We start from the raw sequence: 14,605 nt of genomic DNA on the forward strand, positions 1-14,605 counted from the left end.
ATAACCAATAGAAATCACTGATATCGTCATTTCCCATTCCAATCGTTGTAAATAGCTCAAAATAGCATTTATACTCATTATGACATTCAAATTCTGGTAATTATTAAGCCTGCATATAGATATTATTACTTCCGGAATTGATAGAGAAGCACATGGATTACTAAGTCACAATTTTTAAATATTTTAGTAACTGTATTTTTAGTATACTTGGTATATTTTAGGCATTTAAAAACATTATTTTGAGAATAAGCCCATAGGCCTCACTAGATTGCTAACGGGGCCAATGACACAAAATAACCCCTGGTCTAGACAATAATACTTATTCATTTCGGATAATGATACGTACTATGAAGATACTCCAACAGGATAATGGGATATACATGTGATTGAGGGTTCAACTACTTTAAATACAGTGATCAGGGAAGGCTTCTCTAAGGGTGTGACATTTGAGCCGCAAGGATGAGGATGACAGAGCCATGGAGAGATCTGGGCGAAGAGCATTCCAGGCAGTGGGAAGAATAAATGTGAGGATGGTCCTGAGGCAGAAACCAGTCTGACAGGTTTGAGCAATGGGAAGAAGGCCAGGGAGGTGGGACTTGGTGAACCCAGCTTGAGTAAATTATTCACAGTAGCCCAAAGGTGGAAACAACCCAAATGTCCATCAACTGATGACCGGATAAAGAAAATGTGGAGGCCGGGCGCAGTGGCTCACGCCTGTAATCCCAGCACTTTGGGAGACCAAGGTAGGCAGATCACGAGGTCAGGAGTTCGAGACCGGCCTGATCAACAGGGTGAAACCCCGTCTCTACTAAAAATACAATAATTAGCTGGGTGTGGTGGTGCGCACCTGTAATCCCAGCTACTCAGAAGGCTGAGGCAGGAGAATTGCATGAACCGAGGAGGCGGAGGTTGCGGTGAGCAGAGATTGAGGCACTGCACTCCAGCCTGGGCGACAGAGTGAGACTCCATCTCAAAAAATAAATAAATAAAATAAAGAAAATGTGAAAATGTGGAGGCCGGGTGCGGTGGCTCACACCCATAATCTCAGCACTTTGGGAGGCCGAGGCAGGCGGATTACCTGAGGTCAGGAGTTCAAGACCAGCCCTGCCAACACGGTGAAACCCTGTCTCTACTAAAAATACAAAAATTAGCCAGGCATGGTGGTAGACGCCTGTAGTCCCAGCTACTCGGGAGGCTGAGGCAGGAGAATTGCTTGAACCTGGGAGGCGGAGGTTGCAGTGAGCCAAGATCGCACCACTGCACTCCAGCCTGGGCAACAGAGTGAGATTCCGTCTCAAAAAAAAAAAAAAATGACTGTGCCTTATTTCTTAGTATCTCTGACACTTCACACTGTACTTGTCACATAGTAGACATCTACGTTTATAAAGTGGACTAGGTTTCCACAGCAATTTGGTTCTCAGTCTTGTCAGTTCTCTCAAATCTGCCCCTCCTCTCTATCCTCAAAGCTTCTCTTCCTGTTCAAGCCCTCATCATCTCTCCCATCCTCAAGAGTTGCCCCTGACCTCCTTGTCCCCCTCTAGACATGGCCTTGTGTATTTCTCCCAGCTCAGACAAGCTTTCTTTTTTATTTATTTTTTAGAGACGAGGCCTCGCTCTGTTGCCCATAGCTCACTGTGACCTCGAACTCATGAGCTCAAGTGATTCTCCTGCCTCAGCCTTCTGAGTATCTGGGACTACAGGCACACACCACCACACCTGGCTAATTTTTTATTTTTTTGTAGAGACGGGGTCTCTTTATGTTATCCAGGCTGGTCCTGAACGTTTGGGCTCAAGTGATCCTTCCACCTTGGCCCCACAAAGTGTTGGGATTAGAGGTAAGAGCCACCGAGCTTGACCTAAATTTATTTATGCAAGAACACCTATTCTCAGCCGGGTGCGGTGGCTCACGCCTGTAATCCCAGCACTTTGGGAGGCCGAGGCAGGCGGATCATGAGGTCAGGAGATCGAGACCATCCTGGCTAACACGGTGAAACCCCGTCTCTACTAAAAATACAAAAAAAATTAGCCGGGCGTGGTGGCGGGCGGCTGAGGCAGGAGAATGGCGTGAACCTGGGAGGCGGAGCTTCCAGTGAGCCGAGATCGCACCACTGCACTCCAGTCTGGGCAACAGTGCAAGAGTCCGTCTCAAAAAAAAGAATACCGATTCTTCCTTCCTCACAGATAACCTCCATTTTCAGTTTGCTGATTATCTTTCCAGACCTTTTTCTATGCATGTAGACACATAAATAGAGAGAAATATTGGAGGAAGGGGGGCAGATTTACACACACCGCATCGTGATCATTCTGCAACTTCTTTTTTTCACTTAACAACATATCCTGAGATCTAGCCATGTGAGTATGTATCGATCTACCTCATTCTATTAAACTGCCAAACACAATTCCATGGTATGGTAATTCCACAGTTTATTTAATTGCTCTGTTGGTAGAAATTTAGACTGTTTAAATTGTTTTTCATTCAATAACCAAAGCTACAGTGAACATGCTTTCTCTGTGCTTCTCAGGAGCATGTGCAACTGTTTCTCTAGACTGTATACTTAAAAGTGGAACTGCTGGGTCATAAATTACTCACATTTAAAATTTTAATAGATACTACCAAATTTGCCCTCCAAAAAGTCTATATCAATTTACAGTCCCATCAACGTCAATGAAATTACCTCATGTTAGTGGATATTATGCCATCTTTTTGTTTTTGCAGATCTGATGGATAAAAAATATTTGTTTCATTTTGCATTTCTCTAACTACTGGGGAAGTTGAATGACCATCATTTCATATGTTGATTATACATAAGTATTTCCCCTTCTGTAAATTATCTGTTTATTTCTCATTGAATTGTAGAAGCTCTTTTTCCATTTTAGAAGAATCCTTTGTCTGTTATTTAGGCTGCAAATATCTTCTCCCCATCTGTAGCTTGTTTGTACTTTTGTTTATGGTATCTTTCAATATAAAAGGGTTTTTTATTTTAATGAATTTAAATCCATCAGTCTTTTCTTCTATGACTTTTGAATTTTGTGTCATGATTGGAAAAGGCTTCTCTACCCCCAAAGTTATAAAAATATTCTCTGATGTTTTCTCCTTATATTTTTAGAAATCTGTTTTTAGTCCAATGGGAATCTATTTTTGTGAATGGTGTTTGTGTGAGAGGGTCTCGTTTTATTTTTTTCCTAAATAGATGGCCTATTTTCCCAGCATCATCTCCTGAATAGTCCATTCTTCCCCTGCTGACTTACATATGCTATATTTCCATATGAGCAGGAGTCTGGTCTTAGACTGACTTTTCTGTTCTATTGCTCTTTTTGCTATTCTGATGCCTTTACATCCTTACTTTCCATTCACTCAGCAATCATGGTAATCTGGCTTCTACCCACAGTTCCCCTCGAATTATTATTCTGAAATGTATTACTGACCTTCATATCACCAAACCCAATGAATATTTTGCAGTTCTCATCTTCCTGGATACCATGTATCATTCCTTCCCATATACTACATGATTTAGCTGTCCCTTGATTCTTCTATCAATAAAAATCATGATTATAATATCTTCAGTTTATGAGGCAGTTACTCTGTGCCAGGTGTTTAAGCATTTCATATTCCACACATGTCAAATGTGCTTCACCACAACTCTGTAAGGTAGGTATAATTATTATTATCATCATTATCATCCCCATTTTACAGATGAGAAAACTGAGGCATAGAAAATTTAAGTACCTTGTTCAAGATCCCTGGGCTAAAAAGACAGCAAGATGAAATTTGAACCCAGGTCTGAGACCAAACCCTAGGTTCCTAAGCACTCCCCTCTCCAGCCTGTCCTTCTCAGTCTCTCCCTTAAATCCCCTTTTCTCCTGCATCCTTTTGTATTTTTATTTTTTGAGATGGAATCTCACTCTGTTGTCTAGGCTGGAGTGCCATGGCACAATCTCAGCTCACTGCAACCACCACCTTCCGGGTTCAAGCAATTCTTGTGCCTCAGCCTCCCGAGTAGCTGGGATTACAGGCACACACCACCATGCCCGGCTAATTTTTTGTACTTTTAGTAGAGACGGGGGTTTCACCATGTTGGCCAGGCTGGTCTTGAACTCCTGGCCTCAAGTGATCCGCCCACCTTGGCCTTCCAAAGTGCTGGAATTACAGGCTTCAGCCACTGTGCCCTACCTCCAGCATTGTTTAAATGGTAGCTTTCCGCAGTATCCAGCCTTAGTCATTCCTCTTCCCAGTTTATGCATGTGCCCCTGTAAAGCGGGATATTCTAATGCCCTGTTTCAATGATGTTTCACTGACATATCTATGCTAACATGGCCCTAACAGCATGAAGAAAGCACTGCTTTTTATTACAGATCCCTGGAGCTTACTCCACCCCTGCTCCTCAGTGCAATTTCAAGGAGGCTTTTCATTTCTACTTATTTGATTTATTATAAATATGTATCACATTTATAATCAGGAAGAAACAATAGGGATATCTTAAAACTATAACGGAAGTAGATTTGCCTCTGAGGGGCAGTATCTGTTCAGTCCTCCCAAGCCATTATTATCAAGTCATTGTCCAATGTTAGATATGTTGAATGTATATAACTGAAAGAACTGTAAGAAATGTAATTGAAGTTTCTGAGCAATCTGCAGCTGAGATTAAGCACTCACATTGTGGCCCAAATATCCTTTCTCCAAAGTTTAATTTATTCTCAACCAAACAAGATTAGCACAATAAGCATGCCTATAAAAGCAGAGGTGGCCAGGCACAGTGGCTCATGCCTGTAATCCCAGCAATTTAGGAAGCCAAGGTCGGAGGGGATCACTTGAGGTCAGGAGTTCGAGACCAGCCTGGCCAACATGGTGAAACCCCATCTCTACTAAAAATACAGAAAAATTAGCAGGGTGTGGTGGTGCGCGACTAATTCCAGCCACTCTCGGGAGGCTGAGGCAGGAGAATCACTTGAACCCAGGAGGCGGAGGTTGTAGTGAACTGAGATTGTGCCACTGCACTTCCGCCTGGGTGACAGAGACGTCTTTTTTCTAGAATTTCAAATGCAAAACAGAACTCAGTTCCATTATTAAGAAGCTACATATATTTGGCCGGGTGTGGTAGCTCACACCTGTAATCCTAGCCCTTTGGGAGGTCAAGGCGGGTGGATCATGAGGTCAGGAGATCCAGATCATCCTGGCTAACACGGTGAAACCCCGTCCCTACTAAAAATAAAAAAATAAAAAAAAATTAGCTGGGTGTGGTGGCACGAGCCTGTAGTCCCAGCTACTCAGGAGGCTGAGGCAGGAGAATGGCATGAACCCAGGAGACGGAGCTTGCAGTGAGCTGAGATCACACCACTGCACTCCAGCCTGGGCGACAGAGCGAGACTCCGTCTCAAAGAAAATAAAAATAAAAATAAAAAGAAGCTACATATATTTATTCATTATAAGGAAGTGAGTGTGGCTGTTGTAGCTTTAAGGGGGAAATAAAAGAATTTGACATAAAGTTCATCTAAGAAGCAAGAGAATCCTGAAAGGATGAGAAGACCCTCTGCTTAAAATGATGAATGGCCCTTTCTGAGATGAGCACATGTGATAACCATGTGACTTCTGGTTAAATGCAGACGGTACCTGACCCCACTCCTCATCACGTCCCCATCTCTGAGCCTCACCTAGACTTCACTCACACACATTCTCAACCCCCTACATCTTTCTGTTTTGAGTCAGAATCTTGCTCTGCCGCCCAGGCTGGAGTACAGTGGTACAATCTCAGCTCACTGCAACCCTGCCTCCCGGGTTCAAGTGATTCTCCCACCTCAGCCACCCGAGTAGCTGGAATTACAGGCACCCGCCATCACACCCCGCTAATTTTTGTATTTTTAGTAGAGACGGGGTTTCATGATGTTGGCCAGGCTGGTCTCGAACTCCTGACTTCAAGTGATCCACCCGCCTCAGCCTCCCAAGTGCTGGGATTACAGGCGTGAGCCACCTTGCCTGACCCCCCAACATCTTTCTTGTCCCCCCTCCTACCTGTCTGCTTATTCCTGTTCAGTCCCTTTTTAGGATGTCTTTTCCTCCATCTTTTGACTTAGCATCCTGAGGTTTTTGTCTTTAGCCCAGTGTTCTTCTTCCTCTACTCTGATCCCTGGGTGATTTTACATGTGTCCATGGTTGGAACATATCACCTCTACCTTGATAACCCAATCTATATTTCTAGCCTCTTCTGATCTCCAACTCTGTGTGTTCAACTGCCTACTGCTGAAGGTCATCACGTATCTCAGTATTCCTCAGACAGATCAAACTCGACATGTCCAAAACAGAGCTGATTATTTTGAACCCTGGCTCTCTTATGGAACGCCATCACCATGTGTCCACTCTCCAAAGCTGGAAATTTGGGCCTCATTCTAGATTTTTCTTTTGCCTTCACAACCCCACACCAAGTGTCTACCAAGTCCTGTTGATATTTACCTACTCAGTATTTAGCAAATCTGTCTCCTCTTCCCTATCTCAGCACCTATTTTACCTCTTGCCTCGATCATAAATCCTTCTGTGATCTGGCACCTGCTTACCTCTTCAGCCTTATCTCCCCGTTTTTTCCCCAAGCTTACTCCAAGTGCTAGCCCAGGGGCAGAACCAGGTTTTTCCAGCCCTTATGCTTATGCAATTTGAAAGACTCTCTGAGGAAAATAATACAACGTTGTGATTGAACATTAGTTACAGAACTTTGGAAGGGGCCTGTGCAATTTTCATTAGCTTCACAGTGACTCTGCCTCTGTCTAGCCAAAGAGAGCAAGCTGCACTTCCCTAGAACATACCAGAATCCTGCACATCACTTTGCCTTTATACAGGCAGTTACTTCTGCCTGAGATGCCCCTCTCTCCCTTCCCTTGTCTGTCTGGCAAAACAGTTCGTCCTTCAAGAGTCAGCTCAGGAGGCACATCCTTTGTGAAGGCTTCCCTGACCTCCCTACGTGGAATTGACGGTTCTCGCCTTTGTGTTCTCACTGTAACTTGTCCTTTATCTCTTTGTACCCTGTCCTTTACAGAACATCTTATACTCTGTGGAAATGATTTGCTTAAAACTGGTTTTGCCTATGAGTGCCTCAAGGGCAGAGACTAAGCCATTCCTTTTTAGATGGTCAGAGCTCGACAGTACCTGGCACAAGGTAGGAGCTCAATAAATGTTTGCTGCATGGAATTGAGACCTGACCCATGTATACTAGAAGGACACCCTTCTTTTGGCAAAGTGAGTGGAGTGGAACAGTTGCTGTAGACAGGGACACCAGACAGGGCCGATGCTTGGGAGGTACCTGCTGCTGCCCACACCTTTCTGGGAGGACAGGCTTGGGCCCGGTATCTGTGCTGTCTTCAAGATCTCCGTGGTGAGCTCCTCTCTGCGGTCCTCTACCAACCTCCCCACCCTACCCCACCCCACCGCCTTCCTTACCTGTCCTCTTTGTTGATCTGGTCCCCAAAGCCAACTGTGCTAACGATCGTGAGCTTTAGCCTCACGTTGCTCTCTTGGAGGTCATAGGTATTAGACTGGAGCTGGACACCCGGCTGTGTGTGGGTGGCTGGCTCCCCTTCGAACTTGGTGTTGAACAGGGTGTCCATGAGGGTGGACTTGCCCAAACCTGTCTCTCCTGAAAAGCAAAAGGATAAATTATGGTCTGTTCACATAGTGACTATTCAGCCCTTACACATCATGTTTCATATATACATTTGTTGACATGGGAAAATGAACATGATAAAACATAAAGCAAAAAGCAGATAGAAGCAGATGAACTATATGATTTCAGTTAAATGAAAGAGACTGAAAGGAACTATACAGACGGATCAGTAGTAGTCATCTCAGATAGTAGAACTGAGGTAATTTTCATTTTATTCTTCCAATTTTTTTCTGTCATTTGGAAATTTTACCTTGAGTATACATTGTTTTTTGTTTGTTTGTTTGTTTGTTTGTTTGAGACGGAGTCTTGCTCTGTCACCCAGGCTAGAGTGCAGTGGCGCGATCTCGGCTCACTGCAACTTCCACCTCCCGGGTTCAAACGATTCTCCTGCCTCAGCCTCCCGAGTAGGTGGGATTACAGGCACCTGCCACCGTGCCCAGCTAATTTTTGTATTTTTAGTAGAGACGGGGTTTCACCATCTTGGCCAGGCTGGTCTCAAACTCCTGACCTCGTGATCCACCCGCCTTGGCCTCCCAAAGTGCTGGGATTACAGGCATTAGCCACCGCACCTGGCCAAGTATATGTTGCTTTTTTTTTTTTTTTTTTTTTTTTTTTTTTTTTTTTTTTTTTTGAGACGGAGTCTCGCTGTCGCCCAGGCTGGAGTGCAATGGCGCGATCTCGGCTCACTGCAGGCTCCGCCCCCTGGGGTTCACGCCATTCTCCTGCCTCAGCCTCCCGAGTAGCTGGGACTACAGGCGCCCGCCACCTCGCCCGGCTAATTTTTTGTATTTTTAGTAGAGACGGGGTTTCACTGTGTTAGCCAAGATGGTCTCGATCTCCTGACCTCGTGATCCGCCCGCCTCGGCCTCCGAAAGTGCTGGGATTACAGGCGTGAGCCACCGCGCCCGGCCATATGTTGCTTTTATAGCCAGAAAAAGAAATTATGTTATAGGCAGTGATGGAGAGATATAGTTATGCCTAGAAAAAAAAAGACTGGAAGGAAATACAATATACTCTTACCAATGGCTATCTCTGAGTGGTGATCTTATGTGTCGTTTTCATCCCTTTCTTTATGCTTTTCTATATTTCCCAAGTTTTCTAAGTGGAATATGTATAGTTTTTGTCATAAAAATTAAAGGACTATTTTAAATTAAAAAAAAAAAATGACAGCGGTGGCCAGGCGTGGTGGCTCACGCCTGTAATCCTAGCACTTTGGGAGGCTGAAGCAGGCAGATCACTTGAGGTCAGGCGTTCAAGACCAGCCTGGCCAACACTGTGAAACCCTGTCTCTACCAAAAAAATATATATACATACACAATTTAGCCAGGCATGGTGGCAGGCGCCTGTAATCCCAGCTACTGAAAGGCTGAGGCAGGAGAATTACTTGAACCAGGGGAGGCGGAAGTTGCAGTGAGCTGAGATCGTGCCACTGCACTCCAGCCTGGGCAAGAGAGTGAGACTCCATCTCAAAAAAAAAAAAAAAAAAAGACAGCGGTCCCTTGTCAAACAAATATCCTTTCATCCCAGTCCCCACCTCTCCTCCCTGCCAGGCCTAAACAGCCCTCTGGGGATGGCCCAGATGTGCCTCCCTGTGGTGAAAACCGTGCAGGCTCCTGGCTTATCCTCCCAGCCTGGTTGAACAGTTGAACTTTCAGTAAGACCGTTTTTAACTAAGAGGGGCGGGGTGGGGAGACCCAGCAGGCCACAAAAATTCTTTTTTTTTTTTTTTTTTTGATACAGCGTCTCACTCTGTCGCTCAGGCTGGAGTGCAGTGGCGCAATCTCAGCTCACTGCAGCCTCTGCCTCCTGGGTTCAAGTGATTCTCCTGCCTCAGTCTCCCAAGTAGCTGGGATTACAGGTGGCTGCCACCATGCCGGCTAATTTTTGTATTTCTAGTAGAGATGGGGTTTCACCATGTTGGCTAGGCTAGTCTCAAACTCCTGACCTCTGGTGATCCACCCACCTCGGCCTCCCAAAGTGCTGGGATTACAGGCATGAGCCACCGCACCCGGCCCTTATCCTTAAATTTTAAACAAACTAGCCATTTATTTGTTTAACTACTAGGCTGCGAGATACTAATAAGTCAAACCATTGGAATTTTAAAAGTCTTGAACTTCATACTAGGGAAACGAGTAGGGGAAGGGCTGTGGCAGACTGGTGAAGGTTTTGGGAGCTTATTCCTGGGAGATCAAGGGATACCCAGCCACTGTCAGGAGCCAACGAGACTTCAGGGAATGGGACATCACAAGAAGTCAGGAGTTGGTGACAAGGGGGCTAAACAGGAATCTGATATGAGGCCACAAACTGGGCTGGGCACTAAAACTGCTTATAATCTCTACAGATCCAGGCTGTATTTGACCCCTCAGCCCACCCCAACTGACTCAGGAATACCAGGAATTAAAGAGTCAGTAGAGAGGGCCGGGCGCGGTGGCTCACGCCTGTAATCCCAGCACTTTGGGAGGTCGAGGTGGGCGGATCACCAGGTCAGGACATCAAGACCATCCTGGCTAACACGGTGAAACCCCGTCTCTACTAAAAAAGTACAAAAAATTAGCCGGGCATGGTGGTGGGTGCCTGTAGTCCCAGCTACTTGGGAGGCTGAGGAAGGAGAATGGCGTGAACCCAGGAGATGGAGCTTGCAGTGAGCCGAGATCATGCCACTGCACTCCAGCCTGGGCGACAGAGCGAGACTCAATCTCAAAAAAAAAAAAAAAAAAGACTCAGTAGAGAGGCAGGCACTTCAAAGAGAGGATATCGTTAATTACTCTGGCCTGCCGTTTGAAGACAAAGACTACCCTCCCATTTATTCTGCTATCATCATCCCTGTTTTTCCCTCTCCTCTCCCCAACCCAGGGGGGATGTGAGCCTCGATTTCTCTTCACAGTCGGGACTGGATTTGCATTGGGCAAATTGTGGCCTGCCAAACCCCGCCTTGGGACCAAAAGCACACATCTGCAGGGTGGTTCAGGGCTAGGGTTAGAGCTACATGATGCAGAACTGAAAATGCTCCATCTCCCCTCCCCCCTCTGGGTGTGTCTAGCCTGCTTCTTTTGTCCTGAATAATGAGCTACGAATGCAGGAGGTGCCTTTTAAAATATCTGTGTATGATGAGAGTTTTCTGTGTGTGGACAGAGAGAAGGGAGAGAGAGAGAAGAGATAAGAGAGAGGAGGGAGACAGGGAGAGGGAGGGAGAACAAGGAGAACATTCAATTCAGTCTGGCTACCCGGCCCCCCAGCCCAATTTCATAGCCAGGTCTGACTAACTTGGTAAATTGCCAGAGTGTGGGGAAATGGTTCCTCACACAGATCATGTTTCAAGCCAGGGTCTGCTATATCCATTAGCAGCAAAGACTCTTGAAGAAGAGGCCCCCTTTTTCCTCCCCGAAAGGAACAGGAAGTATTTGGGTCCCAAGAAGAATTTTATGAGGTGGGGCCTTTGCCATGGGAGGTGGCAGACTTGGCCCAGCAGTGGAATGTATCACACCCCACCTCACCCAAAGTTGGGGTGCACCTTAACTGCAAACGGGGCCAGCACCTTGGAGGTGGGGACACAGTGTGGCTCCCACATCCTAGCTCACCTCCCCTCTCGAGGGCACTGAGGTTTGAGCTACAGTTTAGCTCATCTTCCTATGTGCCTGATGAATTTTCCATGTACATCCTTAGCCCCAACTCCCTCCCATGGAACAGAACCATCTTTACCCCCAACTCCCAAAACCCTTCTGTTCCATGAGCTCCCTACCGAATGCCCTGTAGCTCCTAGGGAGCGGGGGGTCCTGTTTCCCCAGCACCCAGAGTGGGCACCCTGGCTCCCCGATCCTAAGAATTCTCAGAGAGCAGGAGATGGGGCATCTTCCAGTACCCCCGAGAGTGCCTAACCCAAGGTTCACACAGAAGGCCTCAGGGGCAGCACCGCAGCGTGAGGGACCCACCCTGTTTGCACAGCTGGAGGAATGGGGGCCGGGCAGGGCAGGACAGGGAGCTGGGAGGAACAGCAGGAGAAATGACCACCCAAATGCCTGCTGGCACAAAAGGGCTGTGGAAATTAGATGCCAAATAACGAACGTCTGGAAGAAAAGAACACCCGGGTGTCTAGGGAGTTGAGATAAATGCAATAGTAGAGAGGGCAGAAAATCAAGCGAGCTCGTCCTATGGCTATCGAGAGCTCCTGTTCCAGTTTTCCATCAGTGTGGAGCTTGGGGGTCGGGGAGGCTTTCTCTCAATGACTGGCACAGACCCAGCCTGAGCCTAGGATGCTGCCCCTCCCACGGCTGCCCTGGGCCCAGTACTGAGTGTAAGTGTGTTGTGAGGGGGAGGCACACGTGACCTAACTGGGATCAGGTCAGCAGATTCCACGCCCCTGCAGGAAGGTGGGGACTTGGCAATTCCAGCAGGAAACCTGAGGAGTCCCGAGGGGTCAATTTCTCACTCCTCCTCCCCTAGCCCTCCCCGAGCTCCTCCAAGTGGATAGTAAGGTTTTTAACGCATGCTCCACCAGCCAAGAGGATTTCATCTCACTTTGCTTAATGTAGATAGTATTCTGGAAACAACGGTTTTTAAAAAATTTAAAACATATATGAGTACTATGAAATACGTTTTTTTCAAACCATGCTCTTGCCGGGCACGGTGGCTCAGGCCTGTAATCCCAGCACTTTGGGAGGTCGAGGCGGGTAGATCACCTGAGGTCAGGAGTTGGAGACCAGCCTGGCTAACATGGTGAAACCCTGTCTCTACTAAAAATACAAAAATTAGCCGGGCATGGTGGCAGGCTCCTGTAATCCCAGCTACTCAGGAGGCTGAGGGTGGAGAATCGTTTGAACCTGGGAGGCGGAGTTTGCAGTGAGCAGAGATCTCACCACCACGCTCCAGCCTGGGTGACAGAGCGAGACCCTGTCTAAGAAAGAAAGGAAAGACAGAGAGAGAGATAGAGAGAGAGAGAGAGAGAGAGACAGAGAAAGAAAAAGAAAAGACTTCTAGCCAGGTTATCACTAAGTTACTTTGTGACATGAACTGAGCTCTTTTCCCCTCTCTGGGTCCCAGTCTCTTTTTCTATAAAATGAGACGGTTGGTAATAACAGCTATTGTTTACAGACACTGCTCTAAGTTTTTTACATATATTTTCTTATTTATTCCTCACAGCAAGCCCATGAGGTAGACGTTACTATTTGTCCTCAATTTATAGATGGGTTAACCAAGCCACCTACTAGCTGTGTAAATTTGCACCAGTTCCTCAGCATCTCTGCACCTTACTTTCCTCATCTATAAAATATGGAGGGGCCGGGCGCGGTGGCTCACGCCTGTAATTCCAGCACTTTGGGAGGTTGAAGTAGGAGGATCAGTTGAGGCCAGAAGTTCGAGACCAGCTTGACCAACATAGACCCCGTGTCTGTTTTATTTTTTATTTCCATAGGTTTTGGGGGACAGGTGGTGTTTCGTAACATAAGTTCTTTAGTGGTGATCTGTGAGATTTTGGTGCACCCATCTCCTGAGCAGTATACACTGAACCCAATTTGTAGTCTTTTATTCCTCACCCCCTTCCCACCCTTTCCCCCTGAGTCTCCAAAGTCCATTGTGTTATTCTTATGCCTTTGCATCCTTATAGCTTAGCTCCCACTTATAAGTGAGAACATACAATGTTTGGTTTTCCATTCCTGAGTTACTTCACTTAGAATAATAGGTCTATTTTAAAAACTAGTAATAATAAAATAAAATGTGGAAGAAGTAACTAGTCCAAGGTCACAAACTAGAAGTGGCAGAGCCAGCATTTGAATCCAGGCCGGCCAACGCTGGAGTCCATGCTTTTAACCAATGTGCTCTAGCGAGACGCATAGGTGTGATATGTTTGTTCATTCAGTCATTCAACGAGTATTTAAAAGCCTCTAATAGGAGCCAGGCACAGTTACAGGAGCTGCAGATACAGCAATGAACAAGGCAGCCACAATCCCTGTTCTTGTGGATCTAAAGTCTCTTCCAGTTCTGAATGTTGAACCCAGAGAAACATCTCTGAGTTCAACAGGGAGGTGCCCAAAAGGAAACACTCCAGGAACTCCGGTTGGCTAAGGAAGCCTATGGAAAGGGACAAGGTCATGCCTGGCTCTGTGACCTTGTCCTTTCTCCTTCCTGATCTTGCAGAGGCCTGGCAGGCAGTGGTGTGCTGGAGCCGGCTCGTCCGCTTCCTGCATCTCTTCCCAAGCCCACGTGCAGTGATGTCATGTTGGTAGCTTAACAGCAGCCATGGCAGGAGTAATGACACCAACGAAATCAGCAGTTGCTTCAAACCACAACAGTTTTTCTCCTGAGATGGGCTGTGACGTTGACCAGCACACCACTGCTGGCAGCCTGTTTTAGACAAATGAGCAGCTGCCTTTCCCAGATATGAAGGGATGAAACAATTGATCCTTGGCTTTGATAGAATGCTAGCTGCCGTTTCCCTCCTCCTGCAGCAAGCCTCAATCCAAGCTTCTCTTGTGTGACTGTTTTTTTCCATGTTCAACAGAGCCCAATTGAGCCTGGAATCCTGAGCAGCTTCAAAGTAAATATTATCATTATGACCCTCTGTGCTCTTCACAGCCATGACTGCTACTGTAGCGTTTAGATGGATGAGTCTCTTTGGGGCTTGTTCCCAGGAGTGCAAAGCAACGGGCTCCAGAATATTTGTACTGTTGGCTCTGGTGGTTCCTCTGAGGCGTTCTGTACTGTATCTAGGATCAAGGGATCCTTGAAATTTCCAAAGCTAAGGGACTAGTATATGTGTTTTTATGGGAAGAAAGAGGAACCTCACCTCTTCGGTAATTATGGTCAACCCTAGAGAATATATTGGAGAGGAGTCATAATATGTTCACACTCATGTGCCTAGTCCTCTAAAAAGAATAATAGGCCAGGTGTGGTGGCTCATGCCAATAATCCCAGCACTTTGGGAGGTCGAGGTGGGCGGATCACTTGAGGTCAAGAGTTCGAGACCA

The 14,605-nt window shown here is 46.4% G+C and overlaps 1 protein-coding gene across 7 annotated transcripts in view; it reads right to left on the minus strand.

Annotated features, from left to right (window-relative positions):
* Nucleotides 1–14,605, minus strand: part of SEPTIN6 (septin 6) — a 77,574-nt gene that overhangs the window by 40,618 nt on the left and 22,351 nt on the right. For all 7 annotated transcript variants that reach the window (XM_055267685.2, XM_063634859.1, XM_063634860.1 and 4 more), the window contains one exon: nt 7,424–7,619. In XM_055267685.2, the coding sequence (XP_055123660.1) occupies nt 7,424–7,619 (196 nt within the window). The remainder of the gene's footprint in view (nt 1–7,423; nt 7,620–14,605) is intronic.

This window comes from Symphalangus syndactylus, chromosome X (genome assembly GCF_028878055.3).
Source record: "Symphalangus syndactylus isolate Jambi chromosome X, NHGRI_mSymSyn1-v2.1_pri, whole genome shotgun sequence".
In the NCBI taxonomy this organism is placed as follows: domain Eukaryota; kingdom Metazoa; phylum Chordata; class Mammalia; order Primates; family Hylobatidae; genus Symphalangus; species Symphalangus syndactylus.